General features: G+C 37.9%; 3 protein-coding genes and 1 non-coding gene across 4 annotated transcripts; 2 read left to right on the top strand and 2 right to left on the bottom strand.

Moving 5' to 3' along the window:
• The first annotated feature begins 1,338 nt into the window (after window positions 1-1,338).
• On the top strand, window positions 1,339-2,061 carry LOC106369930 (retrovirus-related Pol polyprotein from transposon RE1). The gene has a single exon (XM_013810021.1). It carries the CDS (start codon window positions 1,339-1,341, stop codon window positions 2,059-2,061), a length of 723 nt encoding a protein of 240 aa, XP_013665475.1.
• A 2,517-nt stretch (window positions 2,062-4,578) lies between these two features.
• On the top strand, window positions 4,579-8,441 carry LOC111209977 (putative pentatricopeptide repeat-containing protein At5g13230, mitochondrial). The gene has a single exon (XM_022710117.2). It carries the CDS (start codon window positions 5,461-5,463, stop codon window positions 8,143-8,145), a length of 2,685 nt encoding a protein of 894 aa, XP_022565838.1. The 5' UTR covers window positions 4,579-5,460; the 3' UTR covers window positions 8,146-8,441.
• On the bottom strand, window positions 5,167-5,257 carry LOC125593791. Its single transcript, XR_007329682.1, has one exon. It is a non-coding gene; the product is annotated as a small nucleolar RNA SNORD36 (small nucleolar RNA).
• On the bottom strand, window positions 8,212-10,474 carry LOC106372312 (repressor of RNA polymerase III transcription MAF1 homolog). Its single transcript, XM_013812494.3, has 11 exons — window positions 10,388-10,474; window positions 10,123-10,182; window positions 9,978-10,048; window positions 9,841-9,890; window positions 9,653-9,726; window positions 9,491-9,553; window positions 9,081-9,168; window positions 8,947-9,009; window positions 8,783-8,862; window positions 8,610-8,681; window positions 8,212-8,531 (listed from the first exon to the last, which is right to left on the bottom strand). Exons 2-11 carry the CDS (start codon window positions 10,152-10,154, stop codon window positions 8,450-8,452), a joined length of 675 nt encoding a protein of 224 aa, XP_013667948.1. The 5' UTR covers window positions 10,155-10,182; window positions 10,388-10,474; the 3' UTR covers window positions 8,212-8,449.
• Window positions 10,475-24,666: the final 14,192 nt, after the last annotated feature.

Genomic DNA, 24,666 nt, shown 5'->3' with positions numbered 1-24,666 from the left:
ACCCCTGACTATCATTCTTTGAAAAGCTTTGGGTGTTTATGTTATTGTTCCACTTCTCCTAAGGGTAGACATAAGTTCGAACCATGGTCTAGAGCTTGCATTTTATTAGGATATCCCACTGGGTTTAAAGGGTATAAGCTGTTAGATATAGAGACACATGCTGTTTCTGTCTCGAGACATGTTCTTTTTCATGAGGATATTTTCCCTTTGGCATCGTCTAACATCAAAGACATGACCAAAGATTTCTTTCCTCATTTTCATTCCCCTGCAACCCCTGATGTTGTTCCCTCTGGAACAACATCGTCTGATGTACATCCAAATCCTGATGTATCATCTTCCGAGACTGTGGTTCCTTTCGAATCAAACTCTCACAGACCAAAGAAACCCCCTAAACACTTGCAGGATTTTTATTGCTCTAATACGACTTCCAATATTCCATTTCCTATGTCAAACTATATTTCTTATTCATTACTATCTGAGATTTTCTGTGCCTTCATTAATAATATCACCAAAGACTTCATAGCACAAACATATTCAGAAGCAAAGGGTCATAAGGTTTGGATTGATTTGATGGGAGTGGACATTGGAGCTATAACAAGAACAGTGACATGGAGCATTACTACTCTACCTTCGGATAAGAAAGAAATTGGTTGTAAATGGGTGAATATAATCAAATACAATGCTGATGGTACGATTGAGAGACCTAAGTCAAGACTAGTCGCAAAAGAGTATACTCAACAGGAAGGGTTAGACTATGAAGAAACCTTCTCCCATGTTGCCAAACATACCTCAGTTCGCATGCTTTTGCTTCTAGCGGCTAAGATGAACTGGTCAGTCCATCAATTAGACATTTCAAATGCTTTCTTGAATGGTGATCTTACTGAAGAGATATACATGAAGATTCCACGGGGTTATGAAGAGATAACAGGAGAAGTTCTTCCCAAGAATGTTGTATGTAAGCTACATAAGTCAATATATGGGTTGAAACAGGCTTCGAGACAGTGGTTTCTCAAGCTCTCTTCTACTTTAACTGGAATGGGATTCTCTAAATCACATTCAGATCATACTCTGTTCATGCGATAGAAGGATGGTGTTATAATGGAAGTTTTGGTTTATGTGGATGATATACTAGTCGTTAGCAATGATGATAGTATGATCAAGAAGTTCATTGGAGGGTTACAATCTCATTTCAAGCTGAGAGATCTTGGTCCAGCTAAATATTTTCTTGGTCTGGAGATAGCGAGATCATCTAAAGGGATATCAGTGTGTCAAAGAAAGTACATTTTGGAGTTATTGTCTACAACATGACTTCTTGGATGCAAACCTTGTACTATACCAATGGATCCGAGTATCAAGTTCTCTTTTGAAGAAGGTGTTCCATTATTAGACTCTTCTTCTTATAGAAAGTTGATGTATCTACATACAACAAGACCTGACATCTATTATGCGGTGAACACTTTGTGCCAATTCTCTCATGCTCCTACAAATATTCATCTCAACGCAGCATATAAGGTTTTGAGGTATCTAAAGGGCACAGTTCGCCAAGGACTGTTCTATCCAGCTGATAACAAATTTGATCTCTGTGGGTTTTCGGATTCTGATTGGGCAGCATGTAAAGATACAAGAAGATCAGTAAGTGGTATATGCATGTTCACAGGTGATTCCTTAGTGTCTTGGAGATCCAAGAAGCAAGACACGGTCTCTTGTAGTACTGCTGAAGCAGAGTTTCGAGCTATGGCGCTAGCAACGAAGGAGATGATCTGGTTAGCTCGTTTACTTCTTGAGTTTCGAGTTCCGTTTCAACCTCCAGCTTATCTCTATTGTGATAACACTTCGGCTTTACACATTGCTAACAATTTTGTGTTCCATGAAAGAACTAAGTGGATTGAGTTGGATTGTTACAAAACTAGAGAGGCTATTGAATGTGGGTTTCTCAAAATCATGTTTGTCAAGACTGGAAATCAGCTAACTGATACATTGACGAAGGTGTTGCACCTTGCACCGTTCCAAGACCTCATTAGCAAGATGGGAATGACTAACATCTTCATATCTCCATCTTGAGGGGGGCTTTTAGTGTAGTTGGTTAAGGGCTCTGGAATGTTTATTATCAACTTAATTATGATGTAAACCAGTTGGTTATTCTTTGATTAGTTGGTTACACTTGTATATAAACTGATTGTAACAAACTTTATACTTTAATGAGAAATCTGAGTTTACATCAAGAACACTAAAATATTCGAAATAATGGGTTTCACGAGAACACATTGGCATAGTTGTTAAAGAAGAGGATGGGTTTTATAGGTTTTATCCCTACGACGTTAATGAGTGTTAGACATCTTCCAAACACCAGCTTAAAAGCCAAACTAATCAGTCTAATATGCAGCTACCGATTATGGTTTTGATTTGTTTGTCATTTGAATACAGAAAATCGACGTAATTTATCTCTTACACTGAACAGCAAATACATCTTAATTATAATTTGAATCTGACTGATAATTTACAATTTATTTCTATTGATACAATCAGCTGAACGTACACCAGCACTAAAATTGGTTTATTGCTTAAAAATTTAGAAGGCTATTATTGATTTAGGTCAACACTACTTAAAAATTGATGATGACATCTCTTGGCAAATTAAGCTAGTAAACTTATTAATAGTTACATCGTTAATATCATAACAAGTCTTTGAAGCTTTTTTTTTTGGTAAGCTGCAAGAGACATTAGTCCCCTACTTTTTATTTAAAATATAAAAAATTACATGCAAAACTGCCGGGGTCTCGATACCTCATTAATATCCTCCAAAGAAATAGCACCAATGCTATCAGGAACAAACTCGAAAACATGCAAACCAAATGATAAAGAAAGAGCATAAGTAGCTAATCCATCGGCTAGATGATTAGCTTCCCTATACACATGCCATAGCACAGACGTACTAGGAATGACAGGGGATGAGAATCATTAATCCATGTCCGAAGAAAATCCACCACACTCTCTGAATCCACTTCCAGCTCTACCCGACGAAAACCACGCTCCCATGCTATGCACAGCCCATAGTATACTCCCCACAACTCTGCCATAGGGGCGGAGCGAATCCCAATAGTAAGCGCAAAGCCTCCATGCCACATTCCATACTCATCTCGCAGAACTCCTCCTGCCGTGGCAAGACCCGGATTACCTTTAGCTGCTCCATCAGTATTGATTTTGATCAATCCGGACGGTGGTTTCTGCCAAGATATCTGCCTCTCCACACGTTCCCTCCCCCGACTGCGTCCACTAAGCTTATCATTCGCTACCACCACTTCCCGACCTTTTTCTCTAAGAAATTGAACCCTGTCGCGACACTTCCCTTCATCTCCAAACACGTAACCACACCTCCATTTCCAACACCACCAAATTGTTAAAGCAAAGAGCGTGGGCCATGAGTCTCCCCAGATCGGTTCTCTCTTTGCAAGGTTCTCAAATAGCCATTCTAGAAGGGGCAGAGTAAAAAAGCGTTGTTGTTTACTGCTAGGGACAAGTCGTATCCACAACCCTTCAGCCGCCGGACATTCCCGAAGCACGTGGAGTATCGTCTCATCTCCACCTTTGCACAACGGGCATACACTATTTTCACTCAAGTGTCGGCGTTTACGTTCCATGTTCGTCATGATCACCTGATGGGTTACCAACCACAAGAACACCCGGACCCTCTCTGGGTTTATAACACTCCACACCCGCCTATACAAAGCTTCCATATTAGGCCTCGGTACCGTGTTACTTGTGAGGAAAGTATAAGCTGACTTCACAGTGAATAGGCCATCTTTACTCTCTCCCCACGACATTCTATCTCTAGCGCCAGTTACCTCGTCAAGCACTACTGAAGCCAACCTAAGACGGTTCATTTCTGACATATATGGTTCGATTCTCTCCTGTATCCAACCTGTTCCCGTCTGCCATAAATCACAAACCCGTTCCTCTAATCTCTCTTCAGGTACCTCGACCGTACTTAACTCAGACAAAGATTCCTTCAACAACCATCTATCCCTCCAGAAACGAATCCGACTACCATCACCAGTCACCCAAGCCATTCACGGAATAACAACCTCACGTAACCCCATCATCAAACTCCTCCATGTCGGCGACCACGTCCCCCGTGTTTGTAGCCACAATGTATTGTCTATTTCTCCCACATGGAACTTCTTCCTCAGTATCTTCACCCATAATCCGTCTTGCGTATTAAGCAGCCTCCAGCCCAATTTTGCTAATAAGGCAATATTCATTTCTTTTGCCAAGCGTATTCCCAATCCACCTTCACACTTTGGTCTGCAGATCTTTTCCCAAGAGAGCAGATGTTGTTTCCTGCTACCCTCATTGCTTCCCCAAATAAAAGACCTAGCAATTTTGTCCAACTGATCCAGTGTAGCTACCGGAAGAGCTATAGTACTCATTGTATGCACCGGAATGGACGCAAGAACAGATTTAGTAAGTGTTATCCTCCCTGCCAAGCTCAAAAACCTCCTCTTCCAACCAGCCAGCTTTGAAAACACTTTCTCAACTACATCGCCAAACGTCTCCTTGTTTATTCTTTTTTGTAGAACATGCATTCCCAAATATTTTCCTAACTCTTTGGTTCCCTTTATACCGATTTTCCTGGTTATGGAGTCCGCTAAATACCGGTGCACATTCTCAGAGAAAAAGATTAGAGATTTCTCTAGACTTACTTTTTGTCCTGAAGCTCCACAAAATCTCTCCAGCACCAGTCTTTGAAGCTAAATTAGAAGATTCAATTCTTAATATTTATTTTCCCTATACACCAAAGTCAGTCCACAACATTCGCTTTTCAGTTACAAAAAAAAAAGCATCCGTAAAGACAGATTTATTCCAAACCAATTGTCATTACTACCAATACAAAGATTATTGAGTAACCATTCAGAATCTGCATTAAATCAGACTAACAGTTGGGAAAACATGTCATTTATTGCAGAAGCGTACTTTTGATTCACATTAGTTTCAGACAAAGATTTAAAACAGAGAAAGATTCTTGTAGTACTATGACAAGCGTGACTTTTGTACGCAAAATCAGAACATGTTGATAAAAACCGTTCATTCCATACTGACAACGCTAGAAAACAATTCAACCTACTAAACCGCGTGATAAAATCTCCACAACAAACAGATTGAAGAATGGGAGCATCAGTTTTAAAAAGCTCGATTTATATAATCCGCATGGTTTATCGGAAGCACCGTTGTAGTGCAAAAAAAAAATCATCATATGCTCCCATTCCTTCAATAGATTTTCAAATCAAAATAAAAAGTATTACATTCTGAAAATCAGAAGTTAAGCAAATCAAAAAAATACGTAGCCTACAACAAAGCACTTGGAGATCGCTGTCTCCAAGCTAACCAGCTAAATCTTTATTTTCTAGGCAACGACTCCCTGAAGCCCTAGTTTGAGTTTGGTTATCGAATAACTCGGTTCATATGGGCCACAGTAAGATTTTAATTGGGCCGGGCCATATATCATGGGCTAATGCTTATCCTCATTACAAACACGTGTTAACAAGTATACTTTTCACCTTTTCACCTGCGGTTCGACTAGTTCGATTCACTAACCCGGTGATCGGAATCAAAGATCCGGTCGGAAGTTCGAAGCTCGAAATTCACATGATCGGGTTCCGTAGAACAATTACTTTGTCGGAGATTCGCAGGTTTAAACGCTTTGGACAATGTTACTTTTCCGTTCGAACCGCTGCGTCTGCATTGGAATGGTCGGAATCGATTATCCCGAGCTTAGACTCTCACACTTACGGCAAATTACTCCGCCGCTGCATTGGTCAAAACGACCCGATCTCAACGAAGGCTATCCACTGCGGCGTCGTCAAGCGAGGCATCTGCTTAGACCTCTTCGCTTCAAACATTCTCCTCGATGCCTACGTCAAAGCAGGTTTCGCGAAAGATGCCTTGAACCTGTTCGACGAAATGCCTGAGAGAAACCACGTCTCGTACGTCACTCTCAGTCGAGCCAACGCGTGCGAAGATCCCGTTGGTCTTTACACCAGGCTGCATCGAGAAGGTCACGAGCTTAATCCGCACGTGTTCACTTCCTTCTTGAAATGGTTCGTCGGTGTAGACAAAGCTGAGATCGGTTGGTGGTTGCATTCTTTTATAGTTAAGCTCGGTTTCACCTCCAATGCTTTCGTCGGAGCTGCTCTTATCAATGCCTACGCCGTCTGTGGCGATGTTGATAGCGCGAGAAGTGTCTTTGAGGGGATTTTGAGGAAGGACGTTGTTGCTTGGGCTGGGATTGTCTCTTGCTATGTGGAGAATGGGTTCTTGGAGGATTCTCTTAAACTGCTTTCTCGCATGGGGATGGAGGGTCTCATGCCCAACAACTACACTTTTGCTTGTGCTTTAAAGGCTAGCATTGGGCTAGGCGAGTTTGATTACGCCAAGAGCGTTCATGGGAGAATCTTGAAAACGTGTTACGAGTTAGACCCTCGTGTAGGTATTGGTTTGCTTCAGTTGTATACGCAGCTTGGAGATATGTCTGATGCTCTCAAAGTATTCAGCGAGGTGCCGAAGAGTGATGTGGTGCCTTGGAGTCTTATGATTGCTCGTTTTGGTCAGAACGCGTATTGTGACGAGGCGGTTGATCTGTTTATCCGAATGAGGCAAGCTTTCGTTGTTCCCAACGAGTTTACTTTCACCAGTATCTTGAACGCGTGTGCCATCGGAAAGTGTTACGCCTTAGGAAAGCAAATTCATGGTCTTGTGGTGAAAGGTGGGTTCGATTTGGATGTCTATGTCTCGAATGCTCTTATTGATGTGTACGCCAAATGTGAGAAAATGGATACCGCTGTGAAGTTATTTGCTGAGTTGTCAAATAGGAATGAGGTGAGCTGGAACACGATCATTGTCGGGTATGCAAATCTAGACGAGGCAGAAGAAGCTTTAAGCTTGTTTCGTGAAGCCCTGAGAAATCAGGTGTCGGTAACTGAAGTGACTTGCTCAAGTGCTATTGGAGTTTGTGCTTCTTTGGCAAGCATGGAGCTAGGTGCCCACGTTCATGGGCTGGCGATAAAAACTAACAATGCCGAGAGAGTTGCAGTGAGCAACTCATTGATAGATATGTATGCAAAATGTGGTGACATCAAACACGCACAATCTGCGTTCGAAGAGATAGAAACCAAAGACGTACCTTCTTGGAACGCGTTGATCTCAGGGTATTCCACACATGGGCTGAGCAGAGAGGCATTGAGAATCTTCGACGTTATGAAGGAGAGTGATTGCAAGCCAAACGCGTTAACGTTTCTTGGCGTTCTTTCCGGATGCAGCAATGCAGGATTAATAGATGAAGGTGTGGAATGTTTTGAGTCGATGATTCGAGATCACGGCATTGAACCACGTTTGGAGCATTACACGTGCATGGTCAGGCTTTTGGGAAGATCAGGGCAGCTCGAGAGGGCTATGAAGCTGATCGAAGGGATCCCATATGAGCCTAGCGTTATGATCTGGCGGGCAATGCTCAGCGCCTCGATCGATCAGAACAATGTGGAGCGGGCAATGCTCAGCGCCTCGATCGATCAGAACAATGTGGATTTTGCAAGGAGAGCAGCAGAGGAAATACTAAAGATCGATCCAATGGATGAGGCGACGTATGTTCTGTTATCAAACATGTACGCAGGTGCAAAGGAATGGGCAAACGTTGCCTCCGTTAGGAGAAGCATGAAGGAGAGAGGTGTAAAGAAGGAACCTGGCTTAAGTTGGGTAGAACATCAAGGAGGCGTGCATTACTTCAGTGTGGGAAGGTTATCGCATCATCCGGATATGAAGCTTATAAATGGGATGCTGGAGTGGCTTAACATGAAAGCAAAACGAGCTGGCTATGTTCCTGATAGGAAGGCCGTCCTGCACGATATGGATGGTGAAGAGAAGGATAAGAGATTGTGGTTTCACAGCGAGAGGTTGGCTCTTGCGTTTGGGCTCGTTCGAATGCCGTTATCAAGAAATCGCATATTGATCATCAAGAATCTAAGGATATGCTCTGATTGCCACAGTGCTATGAAAGTGATATCGAGTATAGTTCAGCGAGATCTTGTCATCCGAGATATGAACCGGTTCCATCATTTTCATGATGGAGTTTGCTCTTGCGGTGACTACTGGTGAATGGAAGGAGACAGAGAATATAGACACAAATTTCAACATTTTTTTTTTTTTTTTTGATCAAACACAAATTTCAACATTTTTTGTCTCATTATTTAGGGATATTACAACAAAGTCTGATAAGCTTATTGGACATGACAAGGTACAGCGTATACTTAAGAGGTTAACTACACGGATAAAGGAAAGCGAAGAGCTTAACCTTGGGACTTGGATTCACAAGCCTAGAGACTAGAGAGCATAACATCTAACAACGATGATATACAGAATTTCTACAGACTGTGCAGCTCAACTTGAAGATAGAGAGAGATCACATATCCATGTCGGCAAAGATGTCTTCATCCTCTCCATATGGAGGTGTGTCGGCGAGAAACGCATCACTTGCCAGGTTACTGCAACAAGCATTTTTAGAATTGGTAAGACTTTTTAAGGAGAGTAAAAGAGACGGACAACTAGATAATCACTCTCACCTTATGCAGCAGAAACGAAACCCTGCAACACGCTTCAGTTTTCGGTTGTAGAATAAGAAACAGAAAGACCATCTGGATTTGACCCACCAGGAGAAAAAGGACAAGGAAACAGCCTCTGTTAGTTAGGCTATAATCTGTGGTTAGAGAAAAAAAGGAAAGTTGTTGTAACTCACATTGCTCCTTCTTCGAGGAAAGGATCAGCATTGGGATTCGGGTTGTAAACATACATCTCACATTCAGCTAGTTTCACAACCTGTATCATATTTGTATGCTTTAGCTTTTCTCCATTACGCGTGCTTAGCTTCTAATATGTTTCTTAATACAACAGTGAACTTACCTCATCAAGAGCCTCGTAGATTGCCTCAAGCAGGGAACCATCCTCATTCCTCGCAGTCCATTCCTAATAAAACAGATTAGAGAATCCATATGATACAATTGATAAAAAATCTCCATCTAACAGACTTAGAATACCTTAGAAGCTTCAAACATATAGTTGTTGAAGATCTGAGTAAACGTGTCCCAGCTCTCCTCCGAGAAAAACTGATGTGCTTTCACAGCGCTGAAAACAAAAATAGAAAAACAACAATGCAGTAGTGATAGAGTTATACACATAGATGGACTCTTCCATGTTCAATCAGACACTTGATCGAACTTTTTCACACAACCGGTTTTAGCTTAGCATTTTTGGGGAAATGGAGAGAATTGAACTCTCAACTAGCAACAGTTCAATGAACCGTTGGTCAAACCTTCTGACAACACTCCCAGACTGATTTTAAAAGGGGGATTATATATAGCGGGTTGCCATGTCGCTCAATAAGCTGACAATGAACATTACCCATATAATCCCCCCTCCCTTAAAAGATTTACAAACATGTAGTTACCTGAAATCGTAGTCCGGATACATCTGATACAGTGTAAGAACCAAGTAGATCAAAGCCTTTCGACTGTGGATTAAGCAATACAATATAATATATAAAGAAGATATACATTTTATATATATATAAAAGAAAGGTAAAAAAAGCTATATAACATTGATTCCTTACCTTGATCTGCTTAACAAGAGATCAACAGGTGAAGATGAGTCAGTGTCAGAAGATTTCCCAAGATAATCCAGCATCTGAATTCAAGAAACAATAAAAAAATAAGGTCAACAAGCAGCAGCTGTACACACATTCAATGATTAAGACCAAAGCACATGCTTGATTGTAATAATTAGATGCAAGTCATATACCTCATTCTCCAAACTAAGAGACAATCTTTTATCAGTTCCAGCATGTTTACCTATCAAAATAAATAAATAAATATTATTTTCTATTGTAGCCCAGAAGATATATCTTCTGACACAAAAGAACAAGAACATGTCCTCACAAGAATAAGCTTCAAGGCAGCCTTTGATACTCCTTTCTCCGAGATTTAGATGACCCATGAACACATTCAATCTGTAATCAAAACCCTTTTAGAGGAAGAAGCTGATATTCTCATAATTCACCAAAAAAAAGACACTCAAATTAACCTGTCAAGGTTGGTGTACTCCAGAAACTTCATGGTGAAGATACGATAAACAAAAGACAACCTAACAATTTTAAAGAGAGCAGGTTAGATTAAGCAAATTTCATCACGCAATTCTCAGATCTAAGGGTTTGAAAAATTAAACATTTATACTATCCGAAAATAGAATCACAATTCATATAATCAGACCGTAGAACCTGAAAAAAATGAGCGGCAAGGAGAATTGAATTTTCGCAAAAGAAAAAAAAAAATCGAGAGGAGAAACGAACCTGAACCGAACCTCTTTCAACGGTTTTTGCGGAAATGAAGACGAACTTGTGTGTCTATTGGAATCTATACATCTCGCTAGGAATCCTCGCACGTGCAGATGCGGATATGCTTTGGTCTGTGATTGGACAACGTAGCGTCTGAGTTTCAAAGAACTGGACTGCGTGCCGTTTTATGATGTTTCATGGGCCGTTCAACTTTGGGTTTTTTATATATTTAATAGCCTTTTTGGTTGTAATATTAAAATTAAATAGGTGCCACGATATCATGTTTACTTTGCGTCTAAATGATTCTTAGAGCACCTTCGTTGCAGAGTTGTTATGGGGTTCTAATAATTAAAGGAAAATCAAAAAACAAAAGAAAATAGGAAAGAGAACAAGAAAAGTTCTAATTTAAAAACGGGAACCGTATCTGAACACTTTATGCCACTTGTCAACATATAAATAGCTTTTGTATTTACTTCACATTTACATTTAATTAATTAAGCAAAATTAATTAAAATAACAATATTTTTTAATTAAGAACCTCTTTTTTAGAGCCCAACCGATGAGGCTGCTCTTATTTGTTTTATCCAAACAAGGACACCTTTCTTGACAATGATGGCCTTAATCGAGATAGACCAGTTTAACATATTGCTAAACCTTAATTATATTTTTAATGTGAGTGAACACCTCCAAAGGAAATGAGCAAACTCGTACCAAACTGCAAGCTAAGTAGGGGTTATTGGTTGTTGAATTTTAATGGATTTGAAAATCCTAACTAAATCTAGTGTTATTGGTTTTATGATTTTCAAATTTGTATTAAAATCATGTGTTATTGGTTTAATGATTCATAAATTCTATATCAAATCATGTGTTATTCAATCGTACGGATTTACTAATATATTTGATTTTATAATGGATTTGTTTGGATTTTTTAGTTAAAAATACAAAGACTCAAATCTGAGGGAAAACCTCTGGATTTGCATATTTTACTTGGATTTATAAATATTATATGGATTTCTAAATCAATCAAAATATACAAACCAATAACACCCCCTAAACCATGAGTACTACATTAAGGCCAGTGGCGGATCTACTTAAGGTAAGTAGGGGGCAGCTGCCCCCCATAAATTTTTAAACTTCCTTTTAAATGTTAAAGCAAAATTTAGTTGCCCCCGTTGAAAAATAGTTCCTGCCCCTAGGCCTGGGACGGATCGGGTATCCGGGGAATTTTAAGGTATCCGGATCCGGATCCTTATCCGGCGGATCCATAATTTTACTATCCTTATCCGGATCCGGGGTTCTCGGATATCCGGGTGTCGGATATCCTTCTAAAAATTATAATATCCGGCGGATATACGGATCCGGATTTGGATCCTTAAAATAAATAAATAAATAATATTAATATATATAAAATATTAACAATAATTTAAAACAAAAAATATATAATGTTTTGAATTATTTCTATGTATAAAATTACAAAACTTACATAAAATTTACATATACTATTATAAAAATAAAAATATAATAAATAAAATTAGTTTTTATATATACATAATACTATTTTTGAAATAGTTATTAATAAAACTTACGGATCCGGATATCCGGACTAAAAAATCGAGATATCCGGATCCAGATCCGGCTTTGGCGGATCCAGCATTTTACTATCCGGATCCGGATTCGGCCCCTCCGGATATCCGGATTTTCGGATCGGATCCGGATCGAATCTCGGATCGAATCCGGATCTCGGATAAAAATCCCAGGCCTACCTGCCCCCCTTCCCTAACTTAATTTGTTCTCAAATCTTTGTGTAAAATACTATTTCCCTTTTCTCAAATGCCATTTATTTTATTTGGTATAGCATTACCACGTTTTCTTATTTAATCTGAAAACATTTAACCATTGTTGCTTAAATAATAACTTGTTGATGGCTGTAAATATTAAATAAACATCAATTTATCTAATAAATAAGAATAAACATTTTTAGTTTATCATAATATACTCAATGGTGATGAAATTGTTTTTAAATAGTTATCCACTCATAGTGAAAAATAAAATACTTGTTTTGAGATTTTTTTTTTTATCTGAATATATATGTATTTATATTTGTCACACCAAGAAAAACATGAAAATTTTGTTTTTATATTTTTTTATTTACATTTATAAACAAAAAGAAATAGGAGGTTTACATCCCTATTAAACTATAGGAAAAATTTGGAGAAATACACTTAGATAAGATATTAATTTGAAAACTACACCATTTTTTAAGTTTTTAGAAAAAAACACTTTGGTATATATAAATTTACTAAATTGTCCAATCTTAATATTTCTTAATTATTTATCATCATAATTATTTTATACTCAAAGTAATGGTTTTAACAAAAATAAGATGTTTTTCAAAAAGAAATCTTTAGAATATTCACATAGTATCCTTTTTAATATTTTATAAACTTTTTATGCTTCTGAAAGAAAAACCTTCGAGACAACGTCTCGTTTTCTTCTTCTCCTTATTCTTCATTTCTGAAATTTTTTTTTCTTCCTTTGATCTCATTCAGAGGTTTGTTAATTTATGAACCAGATTTCAGTTTCTATTTTAATTTAAGTGATTTTTCTTTTAGCATGTTGCATATAACTGAAGTTTTTGGAGAGCGAAAGGTGAATAAAGAATCATGGAAATTCATGGTGAATACAAAAAGGAGGTAAATTATTTACCATTAAAGAAGGTTTGAAGTTTAAAGATATGGTTCAGATGGTTTCCGAAAGATTTTTGTATAGATAGGTTGGGTAATGAGTTAGAACGTTTCAACTATGGTACAATGTCTTAGTGATTACAACGCTAACGCTAGTCTATACAAAACCGTGTAAAACGTCTCGAACTGTAAGCTTAGGTCGACTCTTTCTGGTCACACCCTATACGTCAACACTGTGACTATTTCACCTGATCCTTCTCTCCGCGCGAGTAGAAGCAAAGACGGTTGTGGTTTTGCTGTGTGATTTGGCTGAGTGGAGGCAAGTACTGTCTGGAAACTTCTGTTTTTTTTTCTCTGAACTTCCGAAAGAGAATTCAAAGTAAAACATGAGAATCCATAAGAGATAAGAGAAAAGAAAGGTGCTCCAGCTATTGGCAGAACACAGTGGCAAAACTAGCACAAAACCAGGGTGGTCATTTGACCCATGTGAAAAGAAAAATTCCCTCTATTTCATAAAGAAAAATCTGAAATAATTAGCTTACTGACCCATATAAAACACATTTGTTATCAAACTGATCCATGTAAAAGAATTTACTGCCTCTGCCACTGGCTGAACAGGTCCATAAGTTCTGGAGAGATGGATGTTTTATACCTTTGAAGAACTCCGAATCTGTTCAAGTTCGACGTAAGTGTCATTTATGCGGCTTGATGGACTCTGAATTGCAGGAGTTGGTTTCTTTTTTCTCTCAGCTTTATTTATCCTTTTTTGCTTTAATGTTTGTAGAATGGTACCATGAAGATGCATATCAAGCGTATATGCAGGAAACTTTCCAAACATCCTTCAAACATGATGTTGCTTCCTCCACAAGACACTGCTTATTTCCTCCCAATTCAAATTAATAACAGCAACAGAAACGACTACAAATATGTTACTTTCATATGTTGCTATGAAAATTGCTCTCTCTCTCTCTCTCTCTCTCTCTCTCTCTCTCTCTCTCTCTCTCTCTCTCTCTCTCTCTCTCTCTCTCTCTCTCTCTCTCTCTCTCTCTCTCTCTCTCTCTCTCTCTCTCTCTCTCTCTCTCTCTGTCCTCTCTGTTCATGAGCAACAAGTGATGATTTTTTTTCCATGATTAAAGTTTCACTATAATCCTAAGTTCGGTTATAATATCTTTGTTATTGTAAACTTTTAAATGGTAATATAAGATATTTATCTCAACACAAAAATTTATCTTAAACATAAATAATTATAATAATATTATTCTTATTAATTTCGAATTTATATTTCAATTATTGAAATCTAATCTGGATAAACATGTCAATTCACATTTAGGAAAGTGTAGTTTTCAAAAAATAAAATAGATGCTGTAATTTTCAAATTTCAAACTATTAATGGAGTAATTTACAAATTATCCCCTAAACTATATTGTAAAATTCACTTAAATTGAAAAATGCATATGTAAAATAATTGTTAATTAATAATTTTTGTTTAAATTATTATGTACCCCGGATGAAATTTTTTTCTAGATGCGCCACTGATTAAGGCTGATGAACTTGAATGGTGACATACGATAGGAGGCTTTAATTGTAGTGGTCCTTCTTAGAAGCAAGAAAACAACTTAAAGGCTAGCATTTATAAACTCGTGTTCCGGTTTAAAATGGGCTTATAATTTCAGTTGAGCTCATGTTTCAGCCCAAACCTATTTACCAACACCAAGGCTTACTACATACACATGCCTTTTAACATTTTTTGGGAGGAGAGTGTAAAATAATGTGTACCGTTAAAGCAAGAGAATGTAGCACATTTTAAAATGAGTTCTTTTAAAATAGGATGGCTGTGGCAGATGATCATGATTGCAATCCTGGAAGGACAGTCTCTGTGATAGGCTCAATGCGATACAGCAATCCACGAATTGTAAATTTAGCTTATGGTTTTGTGTTTTTAGTTCGTTTCTTGTCTTTTTATGTCTTCCGAATATTCTCTCGACTTGTATATGTACACACTATTTGTATGTAAAAGTATGTATGTACAAAAGACAATTCAATTTAGAAAGAAACAAAGCTATATATGTCGCATGCCCCCCAAAACATTTGGAAGACATGACAGTGTATATATATATTATATCAATGTTGTTACTATTAAGTGCCATCTTATTAATTAGCACAAAATATGTATGCATGCTTTCAGTTTTTATTTTATTTTAATATCGCGTCAGTGTTTTTTAATCCATTTTCATGACTTCCACCTTGTTTATTGAAAGTTTGTAATTATTATTTTTATCTAATTTGATTCTTACCTTATTTGGGCTAATAGTCACTATTCATAAACGTATATATATATATATATATATATATATACTAGTGTTGCCCGTGCATATGCACGGAAATATTTTTTCTACAAATAAAATTAGTTACATACATATAATTAACGTGTAAAAAGTTAGCTAGCATAAAAGCATTAACACATTTATCACTGATTAACTAAAGACATAAAAATTAAGTTAGATCTGCTAAAAAGTTAAGAATGTAAAATAATTTGAGTAATCAAAATTACTTTATACGTAAGTTTGAAAATATGTGGTTTTTAAATCTAAATGATACATTATACATCAGATATGACTGAAACATCAAACATCTGTTAATTACTCTAATCAAAATGGCATTGTGAAAGAAATATGTTCTTAAGTTTCAAAAAAAAGTTCTTAATTGACATATCTGGTAAATTTTACCAGATTTATGGACACTTACATAATCACAAAGGCATATTATTAACTCAAGAAACCTGGTCTTGGAAGTAGCGACTCCATTCAAAGGTGGTTTTGCAGCTCCATCTTAGAAGAATTACATGGGTCTTTGATAGCTCATTTACTGTTTTCTTGTAACATCCTCATCTGCTGTTCTATTAATGCATGAACAATATGTTAGAAACGTTTTGCGTACAAAAAAAATCTATCTTAACCACATCATGAATATGAATACACTGGAATAATAATGACTCTGGAGGATTAAGCACAAACAAAACATATAGTTGGGAAACGCGAATATAATCCAGTGACATCTTCAATTTGTTTCCTGCAAAAAAAGGTGAAATAGTTGAAGATATGTATAGTGATAATTTGTGGGATTATGAGAGCTTCTAAGTGTTTTAACCGTGATGAAGCACACGAACAAAGTAAAAAAAGGAGTGAAGTAACCGTAAGTATTTGAGAGAAAAGAGAAATTTGAGAATTTAAGAGAATGAGAGAATTTGTGAGATTGAGAGAATGAAAGAAATGTTTGTATTGAATTGTGTGTTTAATTGTGTAACATACATGGTGTATTTAAAAGAAACAAAAGCAATAAGCACTCAATGGTGGAAGAATAAATAACTAGTAGTGGACTAGTCACTCCTCCCCATTTGGTAAGTGATATGGCCACTCCTCCCACTTCCTCCACTAACTAGTAGTGGACTAGCCACTCCTCCCCATTTGGTAAGTGATATGGCCACTTCTCCCACTTCCTCCACTACTTCCCTTTGTTTAATTCTTCATGTCAACACTCCCCCTCAAGCTTGACAGTAGTGAGTGTCAAGCTTGGAAAGCCATGAAGTATTCCCTCATTAAAACCTTTTCTTGGAAAAACCACTTGGGATAAAAACCAAGCAAAGGAAAAAGAGTAGAATACTCCACGGTGAGGAGATCATTGACATGGAAGGTTTATGAGTCCAAGTCTTGGAAGAATGGACTCACAAACTTTGCTACTGGCCGCCTTGGTGAAGATGTCAGCCAGCTGATCCGCACTTCTTGTATAACATGGGAGAATCACTTGCTGCTCCACTGCTTGTCTGACCTTGTGGCAGTCTACTTCTATGTGCTTTGTCCTTTCATGAAAGACTGAGTTGGATGCAATGTGTATTGCGGCTTGGTTGTCACAGTGCATGGTCATGGGAGAGGTGATCTCAATTCCCAAGTCGCCTAAAAGCCCCTTTATCCAGATAAGCTCACTGGTTAGCTTCCTCATTGATCTGTACTCTGCTTCTGCGCTTGAACAAGATACTACTTTCTGTTTCTTGCTCTTCCAAGTGACAAGATTCCCTCCAATGAATGTACAATAACCGGTGGTTGACCTTCTGTCTACTCTATCTCCAGCCCAATCTGCATCACAGTATCCTATCACCTCAGTGTTCTTGTTGCAAGCCATCCATACACCTTGTCCTGGCGCTTCTCTTAAGTATCTTAGAATCCTCTCCACCATGTTCCAGTGATGAACCTTGGGAGTTTGCATGTGCTGGCTCACTTGATTAACTGCGAAACACACATCTGGCCGAGTGATGGTTAGATAGATCAGCTTCCCAACCATCCGTCTATACTGCTTGACATCTTCAAATGGAGTGTCTTCATACTCCCCTCTCGCAATACCTTGTAACCTTCTTCAAGTGGTGTCTTGGCATGTCTTCCTCCAAGATCTCCTGCCTCCTTTAATATGTCTAGGGTATACTTTCTTTGGGACATGAATAATCCTTCCTTTGATCTGCACATCTCAATGCCAAGGAAGTACTTCAGTTCTCCCAGGTCTTTGATGTCAAATGCGGCCTTGAGAAATGTCTTGGTTAAACTGATCCCCTCCTTGTCACTACCCGTGATGATGATGTCATCCACATAGACTAGAATTACCGTAATTCCTTGCTTGCTGGTGAGAGTGAAGAGTGTGTGATCCGCTTGAGACTTCACAAATCCCCTTCCATTCAATGTAGTGCTTAGCTTGTGGTACCAAGCTCTTGGTGATTGCTTCAAGCCATAGATTGCCTTTCTGAGTCTAAGGACATTCCCTGGTTTCACCATTTCTTCCATCCCCGGAGGTGGTTTCATATACACTTCATCTTCTAGTTCTCCTTGCAGGAAAGCATTCTTCACATCCATTTGCCAAAGGTCCCATTCTAGGTTCACTGCTAATGAGAGTAGAATCCGGATTGTATGAAGCTTGGCCACTGGTGCAAAGGTGTCTAGATAGTCCTCTCCATACACTTGTGTGTATCCTCTTGCCACCAGTCTGGTCTTCTTTCTTTCTGGCTTCCCATTTGCAAGATACTTAATGGTATGTATGAGTCTGCTGGTCACGGCTTTCTTCCCTTTTGGAAGTTCTGTCTCATACCAGGTGTTGTTCTTCTCCATGGCCCTCATTTCATCATCCACCGATTTCCTCCATTCATCATCTTCCATAGCTTCTGCATATGTTCTTGGTATCCATTCCAGGTCCAATGAACTCATAAAGACTTGATGTTCTTCTGGATAGTGAGCTAGGGAGCATAATCCACTTTCTGGATGTGCCACAGCTTGAGCATTGTAGTAAACAAAATCATTTTTAACCCAATCTGAGGCTGGTCTTCTGATCCTTGTACTTCTCCTTAGGACTTGTGTCTGCTCAGGTTCATTACTGCTGCTTGGTTCTCCTTCTTGAGCTTCAGTGTCTGGTTGTCCCATCTCATCTTGATCATGAGATAATACTGGGTTTTCTTCAGGTTGAGCTTGCGCCGGTTGATCTTCATTCCCCCCTTCATGGTCAGGATGAGAGTCTTCAGTGTTATGAACCATGGTCTCTTTATAAGGAGTAGTGTCCCGGCCTTTCTCTGGTTCCTTTTCTAGGTTAATGCCGAGTCTTTCCATAAGAATCTTCAGGTTGTTAGCTCTGTCCGAGGCAGAATGAGATAGATCTTTGAGTTCCTCCCAACTCTTCTCATCATAATAGGCCTTGGATTCCATGAACTTAACATCTCTGGATACTAGGACTCTCCTTGTCTCTGGTACATAGCATTTGTACCCCTTTTGGTGCGTAGAGTATCCAATGAACATTGCCTTTGTGCTCTTTGCCTCCAGTTTGTTTCTTAGTTCTCCTGGAATCAAAACAAAGCACACACACCCAAACACACGCAAATGATCAATTGATGGTCTAGATTTGTTTAGTACCTCATATGGGGTGGCATCAAAGAGGACTCTTGTAGGTGTGCGGTTGATTAGGTAGGTGGCTGTGACTACTGCATCCCCCCAAAACCGCTTGGGTACATTTGTATGGAACATCATACTCCTTGCCACTTCCATCAAGTGTCTATTCTTTCTTTCAGCCACACCATTTTGTTGGGGTGTGTAAGGACAGCTGGTTTGTTGAATGATTCCATGTGAGGCTAGATGTTGTTTGAAGGTTGTGCTAGTATATTCACCACCATTATCTGATCTAAGAATTTTAATCTTAACATTGAAATGGTTAGTAATATAGTTCTGAAAATTTTTAAATGCTTCTAGCACCCTATCCTTAGATTGCAACAAAGTGATCCATGTGTATTTAGATTTTTCATCAATGAATGTCACAAAATATTTATGTTGTTCTCTAGATACACATGGAGCAGTCCACACATCAGAGTGAATCAAATCAAAGCAGTTTTCATATTGGGTTTTTGATTTAGGAAACACAGTTCTGCAATGTTTTCCTAATATACACGCTTCACACTCATTTTTAAAAGAAATACTAGGCAACAGGATGTTCAAGGCACGAGAATGGGGATGTCCTAGTCTAGCATGCCAGATTTCATCTTTAGGGAATTCAGAAACAGAATGAAACACACACGATAATTGAGATACAGGTCTTGTGTCCTCAAGTAAGTACAAGTCTCCCTTGGTAACACCTTTGCCAAGCAACTTACTAGAATCAATATCCTGAAAGTATACACTGTTAGGCGTGAAAGTAACTTGACAATTGAGATCATTAGTTACTTTTTTAACAGACAGTAGGTTTGAGGCAAATGTAGGCATATAGAAAGCTTTAGATTCTTTATCAAACAATCTAAGTTCACCTACACCTTTTATTGGAATTTTATCTCCATTTGCTATCATCACATTTCCTAAAGCCGGTTCTATGTTCTTAATCAGTTCTAAATCACTTATCATGTGATGAGAAGCACCAGAGTCTATAACTAAGGGCTTAGCCGATTTAAAATTATTCATAGAACCATTTGCATTGTGAGAAGCATTAAGGGAGATACCAAGAGTTTTAGATATACCAGATTCCTTGAGAGCCTTGATGAGAGCGGTTAAGTCAGACTTCTTGATGGTCTCATCTAGATTGGCTCTTGGCGTGGCATAGCCTGATGTGGAGGCAGTAGCTCTTCCCACACCTAGGTTGCTTATACCCATGGTGATTGGTGTTGTTGGCTCAGCACCATCAGTTGAGAAGTTGGCTCTTGCATCTTGGTATTGAGGGCGGTTGTCCCTAAATTTGTTGGGCTTGAGGTGCGGATGTAGTATCCAGCATTTGTCCTTCATGTGGCCCTTCTTCTTGCAGTGATCGCAGGTCAAGTTTTTCTTCTCATCTAGCTTGTAAGCTGCCTTGTTTGACACGGCTCGTTCAGCTTGATGTGCCATGTTTAAGTCTCCCTTGCCTCCAAATAAGCCCACAGAGCCTTCTTCCTTCTGAATTTGAGCGCATACTTCATCCAGGTCAGGTAACTTGTCAGCTCTCAGGATGTGCTTGATTAAGCTCCCATAAGATGGATTAAGCGTGAGCAGTAGTCCAAACACTCTGTCCTCTTCACGCCTGGTTAAGAGAGTGGCGGGGTCGGTAGTATGTGGTCTGAGTAGTTCCATCTCTGCCCAAAGAGACCGGAACTTGCCAAAGTGAGGCTGGAACTCCATATCTCCTTGGTTGAGGGTATTGATAGCTCTTTTTACTTCAAAGACCCTTGTAAGGTTGGAGGTATTTCCATACACTTTGTATAGTGTATCCCACAGCTGCTTGGTAGTTTCACAGTAGGAGTAAGACTCCATGATGGCGGGTTCTAGGGAGCTAAGGAGCACTGTGAGAACCATGAGATCTTCCTGAGCCCATTTGTCTTCATCAGTAGCTACCACAATCTCCTGTCCATCTTCTCCTTGGGTGGTTTGTTTTGTAGCTGCTTCTGCTGAGACATGACTCCACAAACCCTTCCTCCAAGGGCAATCTTCACCATCCTGGCCCACAAGAGGTAGTTAATCCCCTTCAGGGTCACAGGTATGCTGATGCGGTTGTTGTTATTGTTGTTGTTGTTCTCCATCTTGGGGATTTACTTGGTCAGAGGTAGAGTTTAAGAACTAGAAACAGAGTTTTGATTTTGCGGAATTTAGAAAGGTTTCAAGATTGTTGCTGCTCTGATACCATGATAATTTTTGGGATTATGAGAGCTTCTAAGTGTTTTAACCGTGATGAAGCACACGAACAAAGTAAAAAAAGGAGTGAAGTAACCGTAAGTATTTGAGAGAGAAGAGAAATTTGAGAATTTAAGAGAATGAGAGAATTTGTGAGATTGAGAGAATGAAAGAAATGTTTGTATTGAATTGTGTGTTTAATTGTGTAACATACATGGTGTATTTAAAGGAAACAAAAGCAATAAACACTCAATGGTGGAAGAATAAATAACTAGTAGTGGACTAGCCACTCCTCCCCATTTGGTAAGTGATATGACCACTCCTCCCACTTCCTCCACTAACTAGTAGTGGACTAGCCACTCCTCCCCATTCCTCCCCATTTGGTAAGTGATATGGCTACTTCTCCCACTTCCTCCACTACTTCCCTTTGTTTAATTCTTCATGTCAACATATAGACGATGGAAGAGATGTGTCTAAACCTTTACCAAATGCAACTACTTAATTAAAATCTATGAATCAGATAAACAGCTTTAATAAATGACCCAAGAGAGGCTAGGGAGAGCTAGGAAAGGTGAAGTTCATCGTGAGTTTAAGCCGAAACGGTTTAGAGATCGTGAGATCGAGGTGGTTTTGGATGACAAACTGAGGATTTTAGAAAGAAAGATTTGTGTTATTTTGAATTAGGGTTTTTAAATTGAAGGAGTATAGACCACACTCATATTCTGTTTTCGATGGGGAGTTTTATTATTTGTTTGTCTATAGGAGTATGGAAAATAAATCATGGATGAAGAAAACATATGGTGGGTAGTTACATTTTTTTCTCAACATTATTTTGTTTTAAATGATTTTTTCTTAATTTTGATAAACAGTAATTAAGTGGCATAATCTGATGATTTAATTGGTCATGTGACTTGTGCTTTATTATATAGAGGATGTGTTTGTATGTCAGGCTCAGCATATATGTAATAACAAGATAGAAATAGAAAATAGTGCAATTAGCTAGCTTTGAACAAAAAAGAAAAAGAAAATAGTGCAATTAGCTATAGTTTATGCCAGAAATTGAATACTTGGTTTAGTAGAGTTTGTTTATGTCTACATGAATAGAAAAACGAGAATCCCGCGTGGGCCGCAACTCAAAAGAACAAGAAAATACTTGGAATCAAGAGAAAGAGAAGGTGATGCAGAAATTTGATTTGACCATTGAACGAGAGAGATGATGATAATATTCTATATATATGCACATGAATCAGTGTATCAATGTATAAAATTTGTAAAGGAGAATATTCGTTAAGACGTGAAGAGGAAGAGGTGGTTGTAGATAAAGGGGACATGCAATGCAGAAAGAGAGAGAAAGTTATGTTTCTTTTACAACATCGGAATGATAACTCTTCCCACTCACTTCACTATATGCCTCAGTATTTACTTGTCCCGATAGGCCTGCCTAAAGGCACCTTTCTTCCAATATGCATGCCCATATTTATACATTAAACAACAAAATATTCGCATTAGAAAAAAATAGAGCAATATCTTTTACGTTCGAAAGTTATTGTTTACGAACTCACCCCAAGCAATTTATAAACAAACCATACAAAAGTTAGATTGAAGCAAATGTTATTGTTTATGTACTCAATATAATTTATGTACTCACCCTAGCTCAAAAAAAATTACATAATTCTACTTTTGGTATTGTAAGAAACAAAAAAATTGGTATCAGGTATAAGTTTTTTTCTGAAAGACAAAAGGGATAGAACTTTTTGCGGTTGATTCAAAGCCTAAGTCATTTCATGCCCTATGCAATGTCACTAGCTATAGGCCACGCCTCTGAATCTTTTCACTTCCTCTTTTCCACCCAAAGCTGACTATCTCCCCCTGTGCATGTATGTATGTGTTCTTGATGTAGTACACTCTTGTTTATTGACCATGCACAGATTACTGTTGACATTTAAATGTATCTTTAAGAAAGAAAAAAACTATTCGTAAGACTCATGGTAACGTAACTGTGTGACATGACTTCAGCAAAATAGAATGATTGAAAGTGCAAACTTGCAAGAACGGAAATATTCAAAGCAAAAAAAAAAAAAAAAAAAAAAAACTTGCAAGAACGGAAATATTCAAAGTAAACTGGGGTGTAAAAGACTGTTAAGTCTTTATGTGAAAATATAAACTCCACATCGGAAATTAAACTGAGACATAAATAATATTCTCTCCGTTTCATTAAAATAGACTTTTTAGAAAAAAAGTTTGTTTCATAAAGATGTACTTTTTGTGTGTTTCTATGATAAAATTGTAAACTTCAAAAAAATTAATTGATTTTATTAAATTATTATTAGTTAAAAGTATTGAAAATTGAAAATTACAGAAAATAATATATTTATTATAGTCATTTAATGTGTTTTTTAATGTGTGAAAATATTAAAAAGTCTATCTTTGTGAAACGGTGAGAATATATAAAAAGTTAGGGTCAATTATTTTATCAAATTGGAAATCCATAATAAATTTGAACCTAACATGGTATCAGAATCCAATTAATGTATTACTTATACCCATCTGAATGTAATATATATGGGTCTCCGGCCGGACCAGTTGTCTTAGTTAGTCAGCGTGACAACGATACATTTTCAATCAATTTTGTTTTCGTTTTCCTAGCTTCATGCTTTCTTCTCTTGTAAACACTTTCATTTGTTTTTATTACGAGTCGTGAGTAATTACCGTATTTATATGGGTTAGTGACCTTAATTTGGGTTTAACTTTAGCTATGATTCCTGTTGGTTTTGATATATTTATGAATAGTAAAAAACATAATCCATCTTCAGAATAACCTGAAGTCTTTCTTCACTTTTGTACCGACATCGATATATTAGTGACTTCTCTTCTGAAACAATATCCCGAACACTGAGCATTTTCTAGCCACTTAAGTTCAACAATGTTGCAGTATATATCAACAAGAAATAACTCTGAGTAGATTGCGATCAACTAATTTTTCCTATTCTAATAGAAACGTACTAACATAAAATTGTTGGGGAGCACATGGTTCTTAGTAGAAGTACAATTTGATGAGAAACAAGCATCACAGGGTCTGTGGGTTTTGCTGTATGATCTGGGGAAATGAGCTTTTAACCGAAACATCATCATTTTCGGTGCATGCCAAATTTCCTTCAAGCGTTTTTGGGGTATTTTTTAATCTCTGACTTAAATATTCCTAGTTTCGTTTAGGAACAATTAACTACCATTCTTGGGATTATTAAAACACTTCATATCTTAATAATTGAACTTTGACAGGTCTAATGTCATCATGCCTCGCACTCCACTCTTCTCGTTTTCTGGCTTTACTGAAAATCCCAGTTTTTATTTAACCCCACATATATACCAAAAACATTTTTTAAAAGGCCAACTTTCTTTGTCTATTTAAAGAGTAAAGACAACACACATAAACAAAAAAAAAACAAATTTTTTTTTTTACTTA

This window comes from Brassica napus, chromosome C9, assembly GCF_020379485.1.
Source record: "Brassica napus cultivar Da-Ae chromosome C9, Da-Ae, whole genome shotgun sequence".
NCBI lineage: Eukaryota > Viridiplantae > Streptophyta > Magnoliopsida > Brassicales > Brassicaceae > Brassica > Brassica napus.
Note: the sequence above shows the minus strand (reverse complement) of the source record. Positions and strands in the feature narration are given on the sequence as shown.

Excerpts from the sequence above, each read along its gene's own strand:
- LOC106372312 (XM_013812494.3), bottom strand. The coding sequence starts at position 10,154 with ATGAAGTTTCTGGAGTACACCAACCTTGACAG. Across the intron at positions 10,049-10,122 it reads GAGTACACCAACCTTGACAG|ATTGAATGTGTTCATGGGTC; the intron begins GTTAATTTGAGT and ends TTTTGATTACAG. Across the intron at positions 8,863-8,946 it reads TCTACGAGGCTCTTGATGAG|GTTGTGAAACTAGCTGAATG; the intron begins GTAAGTTCACTG and ends AATATGATACAG.
- LOC111209977 (XM_022710117.2), top strand. The coding sequence starts at position 5,461 with ATGGGCCACAGTAAGATTTTAATTGGGCCGGGCCATATATCATGGGCT.
- LOC106369930 (XM_013810021.1), top strand. The coding sequence starts at position 1,339 with ATGGATCCGAGTATCAAGTTCTCTTTTGAAGAAGGTGTTCCATTATTA.